This window comes from Hemiscyllium ocellatum, chromosome 12 (genome assembly GCF_020745735.1).
Source record: "Hemiscyllium ocellatum isolate sHemOce1 chromosome 12, sHemOce1.pat.X.cur, whole genome shotgun sequence".
Classification (NCBI taxonomy): domain Eukaryota; kingdom Metazoa; phylum Chordata; class Chondrichthyes; order Orectolobiformes; family Hemiscylliidae; genus Hemiscyllium; species Hemiscyllium ocellatum.
Window position 1 is genome coordinate 80,503,498 of NC_083412.1, and position 22,393 is coordinate 80,525,890.

The 22,393-nt window shown below is 41.8% G+C and overlaps 1 protein-coding gene across 5 annotated transcripts in view; it reads left to right on the forward strand.

The window, feature by feature from the left end:
• The window catches only part of dop1b (DOP1 leucine zipper like protein B), a 143,056-nt gene that overhangs the window by 80,400 nt on the left and 40,263 nt on the right, over positions 1-22,393 (forward strand). For 4 of the 5 annotated variants that reach the window (XM_060833767.1, XM_060833769.1, XM_060833768.1 and 1 more), the window contains exons 18-27: positions 5,005-5,195; positions 7,007-8,627; positions 11,721-11,832; positions 14,043-14,231; positions 14,859-14,984; positions 16,246-16,383; positions 17,479-17,534; positions 18,481-18,585; positions 20,831-20,897; positions 20,990-21,134. In XM_060833767.1, the coding sequence (XP_060689750.1) occupies positions 5,005-5,195; positions 7,007-8,627; positions 11,721-11,832; positions 14,043-14,231; positions 14,859-14,984; positions 16,246-16,383; positions 17,479-17,534; positions 18,481-18,585; positions 20,831-20,897; positions 20,990-21,134 (2,750 nt within the window). The remainder of the gene's footprint in view (positions 1-5,004; positions 5,196-7,006; positions 8,628-11,720; positions 11,833-14,042; positions 14,232-14,858; positions 14,985-16,245; positions 16,384-17,478; positions 17,535-18,480; positions 18,586-20,830; positions 20,898-20,989; positions 21,135-22,393) is intronic. The other variant, XM_060833771.1, reaches the window with a different exon arrangement.

Below are 22,393 nucleotides of genomic sequence, written 5' to 3' on the forward strand. Positions count from 1 at the left end.
CGAATTGTCTTTTAAATGTTGTCACTGTACATGCATTTACCAATTCCTCTGGCAGTTCATTCCACCCTCTGTGGAAAAGTTACCCCTCTGGTCCCTTTTAAATCTTTCTCCTCTCATCTTAAAGATATGCGCTCTAGTTTTGAACTCCCCTACCCTAGAGGAAAGACCTTTGCTAGTCACCTTATCTATGACCCTCATGATTTTACAAATCTCTAATAAAGTCACACCTCAACCTCCTACACTCCAGGGGAAAAGGTCCCAACCTATCCAACCTCTCCCTATATCTCAAACCTTCTATTCCTAATAACGTCCTTGTAAAACTTTTCTGCTCCCTCTCCAATTTAATAGTATCTTTCCTGGACTCAAAATGTTAACTTTGTTTTTCTCTTCACAAGTGTTGCCAGACCTACTGTTTTTTTTTAACCAACTTTCTGTTTAAAGTCAGATTTTTGGTATCCACAGTACTTTATTTTTATTTGTATATGTGTAGCATTTTTAGTGCCCCATGGACATTGGAATAGGTTTTATACTGAATGAATTTGCTATGAAGTGTGTTTGCTGGGATTGTTACAAGCTCAGCAGCCAGATTTCAGACAGCAAGGCTTTCCTTTGTGAAGTGATGAAGTGGTCACCAATATAATGTTTTCAGACTGTGGAATAGGTCTTGGTGCCATGATCTACCAGCTCTTTGGCAAGTGCTGCCCCCATTGCAATTTACACTCGGTCTGACAGGAGGACCCTAATGACCTAAAGAATAGAAGTTGTAAGTGGAACGGAGTAGTGACATCGAAAATAGTCTGGAAAAGGTGCTTGGAAATAGGATGGGGAGTGTAGAGAGAGAGAGAATTTTAACATGATTGAGGGATTTAGGAGAATTTAGAACGACATGGGATATGACAGAGAATGATCTTATCATCAACTCAAACTGAGGGAGAGGGTCAGATATTAACATTGCTTTTGATAATGTGGAAATTATTTTGGATTAATTCTGCATTTTGGAAAAGCAAATCTTAGCAGGACTTGTACCAGGACTTGTACCTGGACAACTGGGGTTCTTTCTGGGGAAGGTGGGACCTCTATAAACAGGATGGTCTACACCTGAACCTGAGGGGCACCAGTATCCTTGGGGGGAGGTTTGCTAGTGCTCTTTGGGAGGGTTTAAACTAACTCTGCCGGGGCATGGGAACCTGGACTGTAGCTTTAGGGTACAGGACCTTGAGTGTAGGGAGGTTATGAATAATGCAGCAATCTCGAAGGAGGGTGCCTGTAAACAGAAGGGTGGATTGAAGTGTGTATACTTCAATGCCAGAAGTATAAGAAATAAGGTAGGTGAACTTGCAGCGTGGGTTGGTACCTGGGACTTCGATGTTGTGGCCATTACAGAGACGTGGGTAGAACAGGGACAAGAATGGCTGTTGCAGGTTCCAGGGTTTAAATGTTTTAGTAGGATCAGACATGGGGGTAAAAAAGGGGGAGGTGTGGCATTACTTGTCAAAGATAGTATTACAGCAGTGGAATGGACGATGGAAGAGGACTTGCCATCTGAGGTAGTTTGGGCTGAGGTTAGAAATAGGAAAGGTGAGGTCACCCTGTTAGGTGTTTTCTACAGGCCTCCTAATAGTCCTAGAGAAGTAGAGGATAATATTGCGAGGATGATTCAGGAAAAGAGTGAAGGTAGCAGGGTGGTTGTTATGGGGGACTTTAACTTCCCAGATATTGACTGGGAGAGCTATAGCTCGAGTTCATTAGATGGGTCGGTGTTTGTCCAATGTGTGCAGGAGGGTTTCCTGACACAATATGTAGACAGGCCAACAAGAGGTGAGGCTATACTGGATTTGGTTCTAGGTAATGAACCAGGCCAGGTGTTAGACTTGGAGGTAGGTGAGCACTTCGGGGACAGTGACCACAACTCGGTGACTTTTACTTTAGTGATGGAGAGGGATAAGTGTGCGCCGCAGGGCAAGAGTTATAGCTGGGGGCAGGGAAATTATGATGCAGTGAGGCATGACTTAGGATGTGTGGATTGGAAAAACAGGCTTCAAGAGAAGAACACTAATGAGATGTGGGGATTGTTCAAGGAGCAGCTACTATGTGTCTTCGATAAGTATGTACCAGTCAGGCATGGTGTAAAGGGCCTTGTGAGGCAGCCGTGGTTTAGTAAGGAATTGGAATCCCTTGTGAAAGGGAAGAAGGCGGCATATGTAAAGATGAGGCGTGAAGGTTCAGTAGGGGCGATTGAGAGTTATAAGGTAGCCAGGAAGGATCTAAAGAGAGAGCTAAGAGAAGCGAGAAGGGGACATGAAAAGTCTTTAGCTGGTAGGACTAGGGAAAACCCAAAGGCTTTCTATAGGTATGTCAGGAATAAAAGGATGACTAGGGTAGGTATCGGTCCAGTCAAGGATAGTAGTGGGAAGTTGTGTGTGGAGGCGGAGGAGATTGGAGAGACACTAAATCAATACTTTTCATCAGTATTCACTCAGGAACAGGACACTGTTGCTGATGTGAATATGGAGTCACAAATGATTAGAATGGATGGCCTGGAAATATGCAGGGAAGAGGTTCTGGGAATATTGGAGAGGATGAAAATAGATAAGTCTCCTGGGCCTGATGGCATTTACCCTAGGATCCTATGGGAAGCTAGGGAGGAGATAGCAGAGCCATTGGCCTGGATTTTTATGTCGTCATTGTCAACGGGAATAGTACCAGAGGACTGGAGGATAGCGAATGTGGTCCCCTTGTTCAAGAAAGGGAGTAGGGATAGCCCTAGTAACTATAGGCCAGTGAGTCTGACTTCAGTGGTGGGCCAAGTCTTGGAGAGAATGGTAAGGGATAAGATTTATGAACATCTGGATAGGAATAACATGATCAAGGATAGCCAGCATGGTTTTGTGAAGGGCAGGTCGTGCCTCACAAACCTTATTGAGTTCTTTGAGAAGGTGACTAAGGAAGTGGACGAGGGTAAAGCAGTAGATGTTGTGTATATGGATTTTAGTAAGGCGTTCGATAAGGTTCCCCATGGTAGGCTAATGCTAAAACTACGGAGGTATGGCATTGAGGATGCATTAGAGGTTTGGATTAGAAATTGGCTGGCTGGAAGGAGACAGAGGGTAGTAGTTGATGGACTATGTTCATCTTGGAGTGCAGTTACTAGCGGTGTACCACAAGGATCTGTTTTGGGACCATTGCTTTTTGTTATCTTTATAAATGATCTAGAGGAAGGGCTTGAAAGCTGGGTAAGCAAGTTTGCGGATGACACAAAAGTCGGTGGAGTTGTGGATAGTGAGGAAGGAAGTGGTAGGTTACAGCGGGATAGAGATAAGTTGCAGAGCTGGGCAGAAATGTGGCAAATGGAATTCAATGTAGCTAAGTGTGAAGTCATTCACTTTGGTAGGAGTAACAAGAAGATGGATTACTGGGCTAATGGTAGGCTACTTGGTAGTGTGGATGAGCAGAGGGATCTTGGTGTCCATGTACACAGATCTCTGAAAGTTGCCACCCAGGTAAATAGTGCTGTGAGGAAGGCATATGGTGTACTGGGCTTTATTGGTAGAGGAATTGAGTTCCGGAGTCCTGAGGTCATGTTGCAACTGTATAAGACTCTGGTGCGGCCTCATCTGGAGTATTGTGTGCAGTTTTGGTCGCCATACTATAGGAAGGATGTGGAGGCATTGGAACGAGTGCAGAGGAGGTTTACCAGGATGTTGCCTGGAATGGTAGGAAAATCTTATGAGGAAAGGCTGAGGCACTTGGGGCTGTTCTCATTGGAGAAGAGAAGGTTTAGGGGAGATTTGATAGAGGTGTATAAGATGATTAGGGGTTTAGATAGGGTCGGCACTGAGAACCTTTTACCGCTAATGGAGTCAGGTGTTACTAGGGGACACGGCTTTAAATTAAGGGGTGGTAGGTATAGGACAGATGTTAGGGGTAGATTCTTTACACAGTGGGTTGAGTGTTCATGGAATGCTGCAAATGTGTTGCTGGTCAAAGCACAGCAGGTTAGGCAGCATCTCAGAAGAATGCCCTGCCAGTAGCAGTGGTGAACTCTCCTTCTTTATGGTCATTTAAGCGGGCATTGGATAGGCATTTGGAAGTTATTGGGCTAGTGTAGGTTAGGTAGGATTCGGTCGGCGCAACATCGAGGGCCGAAGGGCCTGTACTGTGCTGTATCTTTCTATGTTCTATGTTCTATATTGTACATCTTAATGGTAAGGTCCTAGGGAGTGTTGCTGAACAAAGGGACCTTGGAGCACAGGTTCATACTCCTTGAAAGTAGAATCGCAAATAGATAGGATAGTGAAGAAGGTGTTTGTTATACTCTCGTTTATTAGTCAGAGCATTGAGTATAGGAGTTGGAAGGGCATGTTGCAGCTGTCCAGGAAGTTGGTTAGGCCAGTTTGGGAATATTATTTAGAGTTCTGGTCATCTCCCTATGGGAAGGATGTTGTGAAACTTGAAAGGGTTCAGAAAGGATTAATAAGGATGTTGCCAGGTTTGGAGGATTTGAACTGTAGAGAGAGGCTGTTTTTCCCAGGAGCATCAGAGGCTGAGGGGTGACTTTATAGAGGTTTATAAAATCATAAGGAGTATGGATAGGGTAAATAGACAAGATTTCTTCCTAGGGGTGGGGGAGTCCAGAACTAGAGCACATAGGTTTAGGGTGAGAGGGGGGAAAAATAGAAAAAGGACCTAAGGGGCAACTTTTTCATGCAGAGGGTGATGCGTATATGGAACGAGCTGCCAGAGGAACAGGTGGAGGCTGGTACAATTGCAACATTTAAAAGTTATCTGGATGGGTATATGAATAAGAAGGGTTTAGATGGAAATGGGCCAGGTGCTGGCAAATGGGACTAGATTAGGTTAGCCTATCTGGTCAGCATGGACGAGTTGGGCCGAAGGGTCTGTTCACATGCTATACATCTCTATGACTATGATGGATATATTTGCACTGTTTCTTTGTAAGCGCCTGGTGTGATCTAATGGTTTTTGTTTTCCCCTGGTATTCAGGAGCCTCTTTGTGGTGTTGGACAGCCTGAACTGTTCAGATGGAGCGATTGGGGCAGCAGCACAGGGTTGGCTGATCCGTGCCCTCTCCCTTAATGATGTTGCTCGGATTCTGGAACCTGTCTTCCTGTTGCTTCTTCACCCCAAGACCCAACGCACCTCCATTCTGTGCCTGAAAAAGAAAGTCATAGGAGGTAATAGCAAATATTGCGTGGGTGGAGTGTAAATCTGCACCTTTTTCTGATTTGTGAAAAACATGATGAGCTTTGTTAGCTAATTTAACTGTTGTTCTTCAGTAATGGCCTATTTGAGGGTACCCCTAGAGAAAATCTTTCCACTTGCAGATAAGACTGGATTTGAGGACCATAAGTAGTCACTAATAAATCCAGTGGGCAGTTCAGGAAAAATGTTTGTCAGAGTGGTTTTGTATATGGCTGTGGGAATAGTTCAAGGGAACTGCATAGATGCATTTAATTGGAAGCCAGAAAACCCCACTCAGAAGAAAAGGGTTTTGAAGGTGAGAGTTAAGGAGTTGGTCTATGTGAATGGTAAACACTGCTATGGATCATCTGGGCCACATTACCTGCTTTCACTGTTGGAGAAGAACTGTGTATAATCTTTATGAATTTCTGGGTTTGTCCAAGTTTAACTTGCATACATTGCTTCATAATTAGTGCATTTGCTATGAAGTGTGTTTGCTGGAATTGTTGCAAGCTCAGTTATAAACCATACAAATTAACTACAATATTTTCTGTAATGTTTTCAAGTTGCTTTCTGGTTCCTGACTCTGTTTACACAGGTCTGTCCATCAAGAGCAGAATTTTGAGTGGGCTTTGGTTATGCAGGAGATGCAGTGACCCCTGCAGATTTAAACTTTATTCCTTCATACACAATTTAAAATATTCTGAATCCGATTTTAAAAATTTATTTTACTTCAAAGTTTTGACTTTTCAACCTGTATTCTAAACGACCGTCTCTCCCTCAAATGCTTCTCCTGATGGTTGTGTAAACGCAAGTTTCAACTACTTAGTACTCGCTGGGAAAATAAGTGTATTTTCTGAATTCCTTACTGGATTTCTTGGTGATTATTGATGGATTCCAGTTATGTGCTTCCTCACTTGAGGGAACAGTCTCTCTGTATTCACCCTCTCAAAACCTTTCACAATTTTCAAGACCTCTGTTAGGTCATCACTTATCCTTTTTTAGTAGAAAAGAGAGAGACCCTGCCTGTTATTCCTTTCCTGCTCTTTATTCCCCCACATTTTACTGGTGTTCTTCTAGTAAATGTTCTGTATGTCCACTCCAGTGCATTTAAATCCTGCTTATAAAATGGCAACCAGAACTCTCTATCAATATCCTAGGGGCTACCATTAATTCAAAATTGAACGGGATCAGCTATATTAATACTGCGGCTACACGTGGAGGTCGCAGGCTAGTAGGTTTGAAGTGAGTAACTTGCCTCTTGACTCCCCCAGAGTCTGTTCACCATCTACAAGTCAGGAGCCATGCAGGACAAAGCAATTTGTTTGACACAACACTAAGTAATCTAATCTAATCTAAACTTCAAGCCACATTCACTTCCTCCACCACATTAGCAGAAGTCTGCACCATATAAGACTGCACTACAGAAATTTATCCAAAGCTTCTTAAACCCTGTTCAAATCCATGCAATTCCCATCAAGAGTCCTGCCATATCCCTCAGGAATGGGTGATTAGTTTTGTTTCCTTTTCCACTCCGTTGCACTGCACTATTTCCAGTGGTAGCCAACTTGTTCTGAAGCTAATTATCACCATTCAAAATACAACTGCAGAAGATTAGCAAAATCAACAGAAATTGAATAGAGCAAGTCCCTCCATCCCACAAAACTTTCAGTTGAGCCATTATGGAAATGAATGTTGATGCTGCTGTGTTTAAAAGATCTGCACGCTATAGGATTATTTCATACAGACTTCCAAAGTAAGTGGTAAATGTAGATTTTTTTTTTCTCTCTCCCTTGTGTTTCAGAAGACGTCCAGTATTTGTACAGCAGGGTGTCTACCTGTCCCAAAGCATTTAGTACGCCACTGGAAATGGTTGAAACAAGTTCTGAGGAAAGCTGCATATTTGCTCACGTTTCATCAGTGGACAGGGACGCTCTTTGGGCTGAAGTGGAGGGAGAGCCTGAAAGGTCAGCCCTTCATCGAGAGGGTATGAGGAAAAATACCAACCACTCATTTAGTGAACAGTCTCAGAATATTCCTCTGGAAGACAGCAAGGATAGCAGTGAGCACACAGAATCCATCGATACCAGCTCAGGCGCTATCTCTTCAGGAATCACCTCCTCGGTTTCGCCACCATCCCCAGAGCATCAGGATAGCATGAGCAACACTGAAGAAGATGGGCTTGGGTTACAAGAGAGAGCTGGCATGGATGGAATGGTTAATAACGGCCCTCAACCCAAAACCCAGTTGATGCTGGTTCACACTGACTCTGAGAAAACGCAGATGTCACAATCACTATCCAGTGACGAAGAGGATATAGATTTGGAACTGCAGTTAATTACCCGAGAAAAGCTTCTAAAACGGCAACAAGAGAGACATGCCTTAGTAGAAGCTTTGTTTAAGCACGTTTTGTTATACGTACAGCCTTATGATTCAAAACGGGTATTGTATGCTTTTTCTGTCCTAGAAGCTGTGTTGAAAACTACTCCCAAAGAATTTATTGAGGCACTGTCTGCCTCATGTATGGACACCAACTCCAGCAGCCAGCTCAATCTGATACATAACCTCCTAGTGCGCCATCAGGAGTCTCTCATGGGGATGGGTTTTTATGGGAAGCTTTCAACTCGGGCATTGCCCACGTGCTATCACCATTCCTCCTTCATCGAATTGCTCATTTGCCTGTGTCTGAATTTCCTGAGGTCCTATTACCCGCGCCAGACAAGGGTGAATCACAAGGATTTACTGGGAAACCGGGACGTTCAAGTGAATAGTGTCCAAGTGCTGATTCGGATTGTCACACAGCTGGTTGCCATTGTCAAGTGGGCTGACTCCAAGAACATTGACCTTATCAGCAGCTTGTTGACGAAGTGGAAGGTTCAGGAGATAGTGCTGCTTTCCCTCTCTGCCTCTATGTACATCAGTGAGAAGAGCTACAGGCTCAGCTTTGCAGAATCCAGTGATGAATTCAATGAAGATGGCCTCTCTGAGGAAAGTCTCATTAACTTTGGTCAGGACCAGATTTGGAGTGAGCACCCACTGCAGATTGAGCTCCTGAAGTTGCTGCAGGTCCTGATTGTGCTGGAGCACCATCTTGGTCAGACAGCTGATGAACATGAGAGCTCTTCTGACCTTTCCAAGGAGTGGCATAAGATCATAAGCTTCCAACAGTCCATCACTGCTATGGGTTATGTCGAATCTCAGGCAATCACTGCTCAAGGCATGTTTGTGTCAGCAGTTGTCAGAGCTTTAGAGCCACAGTATGGTTACAGCATTCACCCACCATGGGTGAGCCTGGTTACTGCCTCCCTACCTTACCTTGGAAAATCCTTAGGACTGGTTGTTGCACCGTTTGTTGCACGGATCTGTCGAAACCTGGATGATCTTGTTCTCCAGGAGGAATGTGAGAGTGAAAAGAACATACAAAGGTACGCAGCTAACAGTACCATTTCCAGTAGGTGTCACCGTAACCCATTGGGCCTCATGTGATACTGGTTGTTTTCATCATCTTTCATTGATTTACTTTATCATGTAACTATTGACATTTGCTACTTTGGGGTTTGAAGTAAGCAATCATAAGAATACCAAATCTCAGAGGAAGTAACAGTTCACACTGCTTGACATGAATTTACTATTTTAGCTGGAAAATAGATTTGGTATTGGCATCACCATTGAGGTTGCACCAGGGAACACCAGTCAACTGTCAAACCTTTGTTTAAATTCAAGCAAAGCAAATAGGCTCAAGTCATGGCATTGCCTTGAGTCAGAGTTCACTTGCCAATTAAACTGCATCCTCTTCTCATGCATTATAAGTTGTAGTTCCCTTAGAAATTTGGTATTCTTGCAACTTTAGCCTGAAAGTGCAATAGGAAAATCTTAAATGGCTTGTCTGTTTTTTGGGAGTGTTCTAGCCCTCTTCTACCAAGTGACCATTTGAAGCAATAATAGTCCAACCAGTTCTTACGTTTGGCATGATGCAGCTCTACGGGCAACTTTAATTTGCAATTCCTGTGGCGCTCAACCACCACCTATAGGGCCATCAGAGATGGTAGTAAAAGTTCACATCCCAGGAACAAGCAGTATTGTCATGTGCTGCAGTAACTTCTGTAATGCCACAGAAATTCTAGTTATATTTGTTTCCAACTTTTGGTGAGGCTTGAACTCTGCAAACATGTGCTTAATTGCATGCATTTACTGAGCATTAATCTGAGGCAGTAAAAATGGTTTTGCCTTTTTGAGAATAAGTGTTTACTTTCTCTAAGTGTGCTTAGGCCACTTAGAACATAGAACATAGAAAGATACAGCGCAGTACAGGCCCTTCGGCCCTCGATGTTGCGCCGACCGAATCCTACCTAACCTACACTAGCCCAATAACTTCCAAATGCCTATCCAATGCCTGCTTAAATGACCATAAAGAAGGAGAGTTCACCACTGCTACTGGCAGGGCATTCCATGAACTCACAACCCGCTGTGTAAAGAATCTACCCCTAACATCTGTCCTATACCTACCACCCCTTAATTTAAAGCTGTGTCCCCTAGTAACACCTGACTCCATTAGCGGTAAAAGGTTCTCAGTGTCGACCCTATCTAAACCCCTAATCATCTTACACACCTCTATCAAATCTCCCCTAAACCTTCTCTTCTCCAATGAGAACAGCCCCAAGTGCCTCAGCCTTTCCTCATAAGATTTTCCTACCATTCCAGGCAACTATACCACTTTTGGAATACTGCATTCAGTTCTGGTCTCCCTGCAATAGGAAGGATGTTGTGACACTTGTAAATCTTTTCTGAACCTTTGCCAGGATGTTGCCAGGGTTGGAGGGTTTGTGAGGCTGAATAGGCTGGGGCTCCTTTCCCTGGACGTCGGAGGCTGAGAGGTAATCTTAAAGGTTTATAAAATCAAAAGAGGCAGAGAGAGGGTGAACAGCCAAGATCTTTTCCCCAAGGTAAGGGAGTCAAAAACTAGATGACATAAGGTTAAGGTGCGAATGGAAAGATTTAAAAGGGACCTAAGGGGCAGCTTTTTCATGCAGAGGATGGTGCATGTATGGAATGAGCTGTCAGAGGAAATGGTGGAGGCTGGTGCAATCACAGCATTTAAAAGGCATCTGGATGGGTACATGAGTAAGAATGGTTTACCGGGATATTAGCCAAAAGCTGACAAATAGACCAGATTTATTTAGGATATCTGGGTCACTCAGACAAGTTGAAATGAAGGATCTGTTGCCATGCTGTACAACTGTGACTCTATAAATATCATTTTAAAAAGCTCTTGATGAGCTTTACAATTGAATACTTTCGAAATTTAATTCAGCGCCTCCTTGATATAATCTAGGTAATGTGCAGCTAAATTTGAGATGGCCTTTTTCAAAGGAATGTATGAACAATTGTCTCGATTCAGTTTGAAGTCAGTCAGGATCTGAATCTGGATTTCTGCTGTACTTTTACATCGTTAAGACTTGGACCCTGTGTCAACCTAGTATCTGAGTGCAGTTTATATACTTAGAGAGTTGTTAAATTATAATTGGAAAATACTGGAAATTCACAGCAAAGTAGCAATTAAGAACAGGAGTAGGCCATTCAGCCCGAGGAGTTTACTTTGTCATTCATTGTGATCATGGCTGATTATCCAACTCAGTAACCTGCTCTTCGTTTTCCCTATATCCTTTCATCACTTTAGGTCCAAGTGCTATATTCAACATCTTGTAATTATATAATGTTTGGCCTCAACTACTTTAGTGGTAGTGAATTCCACAGGCTCCTCACTCTCCGTGAAAATATTTCTCTTCATCGCTGTCGAATCTGGTGTCCTGAGCTGTGGTTCTGGACCGAACTGCCAATGGGAGCCATCCTTCCTGCATGTACCAAAAAACCCAAGAATTACAGTTGCTGGAAATCAGAAACAAAATCAGAAGTTGCCGGAAAAACTCCGGTGTGACGGTATCTGTGGAGAGAAAACAGCTAGCATTTCTGGTCCAGTGACTTTTTCTCCAGTACAAGTCTGACCCGAAATGTTAACTCTGCTTTCTGTCCACAGACACAGTCAGACCTGCTGAATGTTTCCAGCAATTTCTGATTTTGTTCCTGTGTCTTGTCCTGTTAGAATCTAACAGTTTCTCAGATATTCTTCTGCCCAACTCTCATCTCTTTCCCCCCCCCGCCCAACTCTCATCTCCCTTCCCCCCCCCCGCCCCACTCTTATCTTTTCCTGCACCCCCCCCCACCTCCCCATTCTTGAACTCCAGAGAACATAATTCTAACTGATCCAACCTCTCCTTGGCATCTGTAGAGAGAAAAAAGCATGTATGCAAAGAAAGGTTTGTTTGAGCACACGGCTTCTTAAATGATTCATTTTTGGCTCTTGGAGCTCACATCAGAGCAAGTTGATAAAATCAGGTTTTGTCATGGTGCAATTAGTTCTTTAGTTACTGGCCTCAAACCAAATATGTTTTTCCTCTGATTTGTTATGCTGTTGTAAAATGCTTTTAACTTTTCTGCATTTCCATATTTTCTTTTCTTAGCACAACATCCAAAAAGGAGAATATCCCTCCAGATTATCCACTCACCCTTTTGGAAGGCCTCACAACCATTTCTCACTATTGCCTTCTGGATAGTTCCACACAGGCAAAAAAGGTACTTCAAAATTAATTAAAGTGTGTTCAGATAATGCCTGTGCCAACAGTCATGCAAAAGTTGGTTGCTAGAATGCAATTATGCTCTACTCCAGAGCACTAGTACTGGAACCAAGTTTTTGAATAACATTTCAATGGATGTAGGTGTTGATGACCAGACCAGCATTCATTGCCAATTCCTAGTTGTTCAGAGAGGAGTAGAAGGTCAAGCTGTTGAGGGTCAAACACATTGCTGTAGGTTAGGACTCATGTAAGCCGGACCAGTAAGGAGGGCAGATTGCCCTCCTTAAGAGATATAGCTGAACCAGATGGATTTCGGTGACACGATCACCAGATTTTTATTGAATTCAAATTTCAACATGTCATTGTGTGGTTTGAACCTACATCCCCAGAACTTTTGCCCGCATCTCTCTGGATTACTAAACCCAATGACAAATACTACTCTATCAGCACTTTCATAAGCAGTTTTTTACATTTATTTGTTGAGTGACACATGACAGGCATCTATCTCCTAACTCAATCTCACTACCACTTCAAGTGTCTCTGTATATGTGCTCCTGTGAAACTTCCACCTGTATAGAATCAAGCATAGTTGATGACAACTGTATTTATTAATTGTATGAGGGGATAGATTATGTAGAGGGGAATGTGCAAAATTTCACTTGTTTGGGGAATGCTAACAGAAAATAAAGTCTGGAAACTCTCAACCTATGTGTTACGTGGGCTAATGTTTGGGAGTCAGCAGATTACCACTGAGGACCAAAGCAAAACGCCTTAATGCCTATTTTAATATGTACATTTTGGTCTGTTTATTACAAGTTATGAGCACTGATGCTCTCCCTGCTGTTTTTGACTGTACAGTAACTGAAAAATTCCCAGAAGTCAGTCTGTAAAATAGCAGGGCTTGTGCAAATATAGTTAAAGGATCCAGGCACTTAACTAAGTCTGTGGGTATGTTACCAAGTGTAATATTACCTACCGTTCTTGTCCTACCTTTTGCCTTTTGTGGGTCTAAAGCATTCTGTCCATAGCCCAAACATAGAAAATGGTAAACAAATTTTCCAAGAATGTAGTGTATTCATAAGCTATCGACACAAGCCTACCAGAACATTACAAGTTATACTCGATGGAAATTGTAACTTTTTCTACATTTGAGCATGTTGCACTCTTGGTTTCCCCAATCCTTTCTCAATACAGTACATGGGATATTTACCGTACATGTTCAGTAATGAACTTACAGCACAATGGTTTTGAAAGTTGCCAACCCCTTGGCCGAAAAGTCTTAAATGGGAGACTGGTATTAGAATGCTGGGAGAGGAGACAATCACTTTGCAATTACTTCCCTCCTCCATAGCAGAACACTTTGAACAAACACATGGGTGGCATTCACAGAGAGATTGTTAGAGCCTTGATGTCAGAAGACAATGGGGAAACATCGCAGAGATTGCGGTGGAGGGAAAGGGAATGTAATGATCCATTTCTACCTTAATTTTCTATGATTTGAAGATCTTTGCAGTACTCTGGATACCTGAGGATTTAAATTTTAGTATACATGGTTTTTTTGAAAAATTACAAAATAAATAGCCCTGATTGGATGATAATCTCTCCCTTAGGTTTTAAAGGTCCCAGTGAATCTCTCCTGTGCCATCCCCAGCTAGTTCTGAGTAGACTTAGTCTACAGTATACTACAGTTTGCCACTGAAGAGCAGTTTGGGAGTAGTCACATTAGGAGGGGTGTTGAGGTTAATGAACTGTTTTGGGCCAGCTTTATTGAACTAATCTAAATCAGGCTCACGGTATAGCTGACTTGACAGTGCTTAATGCTCGTGCTGTCTAAATAAAATGGCAAAATCTTCATTCCTCAATAGTGTTGCTCCCCACATTTGAAGATCAGAAAAGAAAAGCACCTGATCTGTTGCTGGAATCTAAAAACAAACAGAACAGGCACGAGTGATCAGTCGAGTCTGAGAGTAAAGTTTCCTGTCTGGATTTCACTCTGCCAAACCTCTGGTGTCAGTAGCATTTTAAGAGGAATCTGCATCCATGCTCTTGACTGAAGATGTTGGCTGAAGATTCATCTTGAAAGAGTTTTCAACCTTGTCTGCATTTTCAGTACTTTTTTAACTTTGTTTTTCGGTTCTTGTAAACCTCATCTTTCTCTTGTCTATAATTGGATCAGGTCTTTTTTACGTAGTCTGTGTTTTCTCCCAGTCTCCAACCACAGGTGACCCCACAAGTATGAAGAATGCTAAGAATGCCATCCTTGAAGAATTGCCTTTAATCATCAACTCAACATCACTTCTCTGGGGCATAGTTCGAAGAGATGAATCCCAGAGAAAGCTCGCAAGTTCACTTGATGCTACCAAGACCTCATCTTCTGTTTACTTTAAGTCAACCAGAGTTAGTGACTAATTTCCTTATTTTGAGGTGTTGCAATCGGGAGAGGTTGACTTAATTATTCAATTTTAATCCTTGAAAATTTGACAACTAATTGTGCAGCAATGGCAATCCAGTCCAGTATTGTGATACAATTAGAATTTTTCAACTGATATCACTTACTGTAGCTAAAGTTCTGCATTATTTTCAGTCCAATTGGGCTAGGCTGACTAGAGATTCAGCATTTAGGTTATGGACCCAATGTTAGAACCTTTTGAAGAGCTCTTCACCACACTGCAAATTTTCCATAGCATGTGGCATTAATTATGTACCTCAATGCTTTGGTAAAATCAAGCTCTGTGGGCTATTTGGCTTGTTTTCTTTGGAAAACTAAAAGAAGATTGCTACTCCAGGGTGAGGATTTCCCAACATTTGTAACATTGAAAGCTGAGTACTGATATATTTTGCTCAATTGGTTTCAATACATTTTGGATGTTGGGAAAGCCACTGAGAGATCATGGCTATGATGGGGAAGTCATGCCAACAGCCCATGAACTATGAAACTGGGAACAGGGAAAGAAAAATGTCCTTTTTTTTATTTGGAGCTACAAGTTCTTTGTTTTTCATACTGTGCTATTTTGTTTTTGAAAGACACTTAGACAGAAAATTCTGGAGCTCCTGAATCCATTTGCTGCTCAGATGGGTGTCCATCTGATGGCAGCTGTGGCAGCAGTGTGGAACAAGAAGAAAAGCAGCAAAAAACTGAGTCAAACCAAGGTGAGGTAATTGTTTATTATTTGAGGTGCATTAAGAGTCATAGAGATGTACAACATGGAAACAGACCCTTCGGTCCAACCCGTCCATGCCAACCAGATATCCCAACCCAATCTAGTCCCACCTGTCAGCCCATATCCCTCCAAACCCTTCCTATTCATATACCCATCCAAATGCCTTTTAAATGTTGCAATTGTACTAGCCTACACCACTTCCTCTGGTAGCTCATTCCATACACGTACCGCCCTCTATATGAAACATTTTACCTCTCAGGTCTCTTTTATATCTTCCCCCCCCCCCCCCCTATAACCTATGCATTCTAGTTCTGGACTCCACCCCGGGGAAAAGACTTTGCCTATTTACCCTATCCATGCCCCTCATAATTTTGTAAACCTCTATAAGGTCACCCTTCAGCTTCTGACGCTCCAGGGAAAACAGCCCCAACCTGTTCAGCCTCTCCCTACGGCTTAAATCCTCCAACCCTGGCAAAATGGCGAAGATATTTGAACCTTTCCGGTTCATTGAGTTCACAGAAACCCCCACCTTCTGGTCTGTTGTAGATTTGTTACACTTCCAATGAAAGCCCTTCAGTCCATCATGTCTGCTTTGGTTTTCTGAATGAACACGGAGTGCCTTTCTCCCCACACCCTTGAACATTTGCTCCTTGTCAGATAACAGTCAAATTCCCTTTTGAATTCATCGGTTGAACCTGCCTCCACCACTTTTGTGTTTTCAGTTCATTGCTAATTCATTCTCATTCCTAATACTTAAAAATATGCTGCTTTTAGTGGGTTTTTTTCAGAAAAGAACATCAGGAGCATTTCTTATTTCTAAAATATTGCATTTGTTCTACTGATTCAAATGGTTAAAATGTGTAGAATTAAGGTAGTGGGTTCAAAACCTGAATCTAGGATTCGAACACTGCTCCTTCAGTACCTGATGGAGGGAACATTTCACAGTCCTATAGAATGCTGTAGTTCAGATAATATGTTAGACTGAAACCCTACCTGGCTGTCCAACTCTATCTATCTTCCTAGCCTTTTGACCACTATTCCTTCCTCTGGCTCATTATAATCGAGTCAATATTTCAATCATTGATCAATTGTTATAGTGCTCAAATTTCACAGAAAATGAGTCCATTACACAGAAAATGTGTTAAACCGAAAGCTGTTATTTCAAATTGCAGCTGGTTATTGAAATGGGGGCTAGTAATTTGAAATGTTATACATTTGAGTTATAATGGAGTTCCTCTTCTGTTTTATAGACACAGATTCTGCCTGTAGCCAGTGAAGCTCAGCTAACATTAGTTGGGTTGGTCCAAGCACTGGACACTCTCAATACTGACAGTATTTTACAACTGATAAAGGAAGTTGTGAAGAAGCCACCTCAAACCAAAGAAGAAGTAAGACCTTGCATACTTTGTAGCACGCCCTGATTCAATTTTTTGGCAAAGTGTGTTTTAAGTAGGGAATAATATGGGCACAGTATGTTTTAAGGTTTTGAAATAAAAACCAATTGCTCCTGGAACAGAGTAGCACCAGGCAGTACAGCACTAGATTCAAAGTCATCTATTTAGTTCCAGATAGCTTCAGGGTGTGAATGGGAGCACCGTGTCTCAGCCTTGGTTGAAAGATACTGATGGAGACGTGAGGTGTATGCATAAAATGGAATGAAACTCCTATTCACTTGAGCTTATTTTATGCAAAGTTTTCTTGCAACTTCAATTATGATGCCATGTTATTGCGAACAATTTCAGCTAATTTCCCTATTGATGATCTAAGAGGATATTGGAAATTTTGAGGATAGTATAAAGTCAGGGTTTTCTCTTTCTGCTGTGCCTTGTATGTGGGTGTTAGAGTAAGCCATACACTTCTCTACAAAAAGCAGTCAGGAAATTTAGAGCAATCATCCGAAGATGAGTCTATTGGGTTAATTATTTTGACACAAAATTGCTCGAGGTCTCAATAGTTTTGAAGCTGGAGAAATGTATGGTACCTTAAATCCCATTCTGGAGTGACATCTCTGAGAGCTGGGTTGAAGTAGGCAGTCACACCCAGACTGCTTCATTCAGTTACCCCCAACAAACACCTCCAATTTTTTGTTTCCTTTCCACCACTCTCTATGGCATTGACTCATGTTAGAATTGCCTACCACCCTTGTACTTGAAAGCAATCATCTTGTCAGGTTCAATGTCATTCCAATGATGGTTGACAATAAGAATCCTCCTCTGTTTTGTTTTCCCCCTCCCTAACGTCAGAATGCTAAAATCATTTGTGGTGTGTTTGTCCCCACAAGTTTTTTTTTGAGAACAGAAATCTTAATCCACCACATCACCAAATCTACATCATTGCTCACCATAATTTGAGGTTATTAGTTGAATTATCAGTATTTACAACTTGAAAGATATGCAATCTATTGTTATAAAATGCCAAGTTGTTTCAATCCTTTGAAAGTTGGTTTTAAAATATGGGATACCTTATGGAATTTTCTCTTCCAGAAACCAACCTTGGTTGATATCCCAATGCTGCAGTTCAGTTTTGCATTACTTCAGAGGTAATTCTGTTGTTCAGAAATTTCTTATTTGCTTTGTGCATTATTTAAATATGAAATCCTATCGGGGCATCGGGCTGCTCCCTGTTGTTACAGAGAGACCACTATTGTTGGATTAACCTGAGGGTCACCGCCCCTCAGGCGATGCAAAAGTTGAGAAGGAGAATCTCTCATGGTAACCCTCAGCTTGTGTGGGGATTGAAACCATGCAGTTGCCATCATACTCCCATGAAAACGAGCCATCCAGCCAACTGAGCTAACTGACTCCCATTAAGACTATTTTAAAAAATAACATGTTATGTGAATTATTGCTACAAATCTGAATTTTTGAGGGTGAACATTATTTCTAAACCCTTGTCCAATTCAGGTGAATGGAACATGGGTAGGTGTTTGCCAGTCAGTTGAAAATCTGCATTCAGATATTTCAGTTTGATCTAAACTTGTCCATTGGACTGTAGGATGCAATTCTCGCTATTCATTATATTTGATATAGAACTAACACCACTGATTTAGATTCTTATATCCTTTACAACATTTTGCATTTTTGAATTGGCTGAATATTGTTCAAGCAAAACCCAAAATATTATAATGTAGAATCTTATTCAAATCAGGGAATACTTCTCTTTGTCATGGTTGATGATGTCAAGTGTATTTCCATCCTTTCAACGAAAGCCAACACACACCCCTTCTAGTATTCTCTAAACAATCGGAGGTCATGAAGTTGGACACGGTCATTGTTCCCTCAAGTGTCTAACAGGAGCTGGTGGAGAGAGAAGCACTACTGTGTGTATTCCCTGATCTGAGAAGCTCCATTTAACTTCAAATGAAACTGATTTGGATGAGCAGCTCAGTACCAAGATCAAATATTGCCTCTGCTCCCCTCCCCCGAATCTTACTGCAATTTGTGTTTAACAAGTTAGATAATTGACCTCATTGTCTTTTATTCCAGGCTTTCCATGGCCAATTTACAGGATACTCTGCCATCTTTACTTAGCCTGCTAAAGGAATCCGTTCAGTTGAATTTAGCTCCACCTGGACATTTCCTGTTACTTGGGTGAATACACATTACTATTTTCATTTTTAATCATCTGTGTCAACTTTGTAAATATTTTTTCAATTTATGAATAGTCAATTTTTTTGTAACATTAAAGTAGTTCTTCAGTAGCAATATAGCTTTTACCAAAAACTTATCTTTGACTTCATTAAACAATAGAAAAATGAACAGGAGGAGATCATGTGCAATGATGTACAGGTTTGGTGGATTTAGCCATGGTAAATATGGGGTTACAGGGAAAGGGTAAGTGCGTGGCTCTGAATGCAATGCTGTTTGTAAGTTTGTTGTGTTTTCAATGGGCTGAATGACCTGCTTCCATACTCTTGGGATTCTATCAGTGTGATCCACAGCCTCCTTGTTGGAGAATAGTTGTTTTGGAATAAATTGCGCACACAAGCCTTGAGTACTAACATGTTTATTTGTGATATATCGCGGGCAGAGAAAGGGAGCCCAGCTTGATCAGATGATCCTGAATCACTCCAATGGGTTTTACAAGGATTTACAAGACTTTATAGTGTTCAATTAGTTGACTTAACTACAGGATAAGAAGCAGGCACAAGGCAACTTGCATAACTTTAGTCCCAACCACAGTTGCACCTGGCTCACAACGTTAGTAGCTGATAAGCAGGTGTTAGTATACAGTCTCTTCATGCAAAGAGACAAATTTGTTTATCTGGTATCTGCACAGCTGTGAGGCCAACCATTTCCCAGGCAGACAGGGAAAACTAGCTTTGTTCAGGGAAGGCATTGAATAGGAGGCAAAATGGCTTCCACCCATTTAGTATGTGACAAAATGGCTTCCACGACTCTTCCACACTGCTCCACCATTCGTTACAATCAGGGTTGACCTTGGGGTTCAACGCCATATTTTTTCCCCCAAACCACATCCCATGGAATACTAAATTTCTGTCTGTTGCTGTCTTAAATATAGTCAACAATGACTTATCTATAGCCGCCTGGGGCCATAAAACCCGAATGATTCACAGGCTTTGAGTGGAGAAATTTCACATCAAGATTTAAATGATTCACTCCGTATTCTGAATCTGTGCTCCCTTGTTCTTGATTCTGCAGCCAAGGGAAGGTATATCTATATTTCTGTCCGTTCAAAGCCCTTCATAATTTTGAATCTTTTAAGGAGATTGCATGTCACTGTTCGAATGCAGATCTGATTGTAGGGCAGCCTTCCCCCAGGAGCAAACCATGAAGTTTCACTGTACTGCCTCCAAATTGTGTATAAATTCCTTTTTTTTAAATTGCAGAGCCCAAACCTTCATACAACAATCTCGGGTGTGATCTGACAAAGCCCCTTACAATTAAGACTTCTTGCATTTCATTTTTGTTGTATTAAAGTCCATTTGCATTCCTAACTGCTTGCAATCCTTGCATTTGTGTTCCTTGTATAAGGACACTCATCTCTGCTTGAAAATCAACACTTACAAGTTTCAAAACTTTTTCTTTAAAAAGAATTTCTGCTTTTTTGTATTTTAGTCATCAAAGTGACCAGCTTTACATCTGCCACCTTTTGCCCACTGACTTAGAATCATAGTGACCTGTAGCACAGAAAAAGGCCCTTCTGTCTAACTCCATGCCGACCAGATACCCTAGGTCAAATCTAGAACCATTTGTCAGATTTTTGCCCATAACCATCTAACCCCTTCCTATTCATATACCCATCCAGAAGCCTTTTAATTGTTTAACCGGTCTATTTGCAGGCTCTTTTCGAATCTCCGCTTGCATTCCGACCCACCTTTTGAATCGTTAACAAGCTGAAGTAATATAAATATGAGACCCTAGCACTGATCCTTCTGGTACTTCACAAGTCACAACTTGCCAACTTGAAAGATGGAGCTTGGGGATTACACAGGATAAAAGGCAGCATCTCGTCCTCCTCGCCCACTACAAGCCCATGTTAGCATTCATTCTCTGTGCACGTTCCTCATCGTCTTCGGTCTGTAACTCCTATTCTTCCAAAGGTTACAAGTATATCTACAATATGCATAGAAGCCAGTTCATATGGAATCCATTATTCGCCCATGACCTAGTCACTACTTCTGACACCCAGTTTATGAAAAATTTATAAACAATCTACATAAACAGCTTCTGTCAAGTCTTGACTTAAGATTTGGTTGCAGTGCATCAAGGAACATTGAAGTTATGCAGGCACCACAGTGTCCTGGACTGGCAGTAATTCAGCTCCATCTATTACAATGTGGTTGACATTTTAACTTTTGAATGTACCTTGTAGAATATTAAATGACTTCATGTCAAGATGTCCAAATTTGGAAAGCAAAAGGGATCAGAAAGATCTGCAGGTAAGGTAGAACTCGTGGCTAAAATTAAGATTATAATTTCTTGCTCCTTCACATATTTTGTATGAGAACTATTTTATGCTTGCTTTTACAAGGAGGTGTCCCAGAAGATAATAGAAGCCGTAGGAAATGTTGTTGGCTCCTCACTCGAACAGACCAGCTGGCTAAGCAGAAATTTGGAAGTAAAAGCCGGGCCTCAGGTTTATTTGGAGGAGACCAATTCGGATGTCATTGAACATGGTGAATATTTTACATCTCTGCACTGTATTTCGATAACCTCAATTACTTAATATAACACCAACAGGAGCTTCTGGGTTGGTTGGTTCAAGTGCTCTGTTTCATTGTCATTTAGCCAGTCACATAGGAAGTCCAATATCCTGCTTGGTTGCCATCCAAGCCAACTGGTTATCAGATGGAAAACCAATTTCCTTGTCACATGTTCTACTATGGCGATGCATCATGACACCCTATGATTATAACAAAGCTGAGCCAGGATATTGGGTCCCAGTGCATAGATTACATGGAATATAATGTATAGAAACAACAGGCCATTTGTTACAACCAGTCCATGTGGTGCTTATGCTGAATTCAAGCCTGTTCCCATCATTCTTATCAATCTGTCATTGTGTATTAAAATAATTTGACTAATGTTAGCAAAAGTGCAGGACTCTGCAACCACACAAGATAAATGTGGATTTCAACAGCTTCCTCATTTCTTCTCCCCCCACATTATCCCAGTCCCAGTCCTCCAACTCAGCACTCCACTCCAGACCTGTCCATCACTCCCTCCTCTGTCCTATCCCCTCCCTCACCTTCATTCACCTATCGCTTTCCCAGCTACCTCCCCCTCCCCCTCCCCCCCCCCCCAAAAACCCCCTCCCATTTATCTCTCAGCCCTGACCCACAAGTCTCATTCCTGATGAAGGGCTTATGCCCGAAATGTTGATTTTCCTGCTCCTCGGATGCTGCCTGACTGGCTGTGCTTTTCCAGCATCACACTCTTGACAAAAAGTGCAGTAGTGTCTGGCATTCAGGCCCACTCCATAGAATCTCCTTGACTTATTAGAATGTCCTCAAATTTGTGAGGGGATAGTGTTGGGAGGCTCAAAATATTTTGGTCCAATTACATGTATTTGTGATGTAAGTCAGCCTGGATTCTCATTTTACTTCCATTTATTCTATCCTGTGTAGTTTATGAAAATTATTCATCACGTTTCTTTTAAAAAAAACAAGATGTATACTAAGACCTGAAAGGTTTACCTGCCATCACTAGATAAGGTCTGTGCCATGAGACTAGAAGAACTGTTCCTGGGAGGAGCTAATGAGTTAACAAATCATTGTGTACAAAGTTTCACTGGCAGCAATGTGCACTTACTTTTTGAGTACAGCCTCTTGTCTCACAAGAGATCTTAGAATTCCTACAGTGTGGAAACAGGCCCTTAGGCTCAACAAGTCCACACCGACCCCCAAACTCATTCCCATTTATTCTACATTTACCC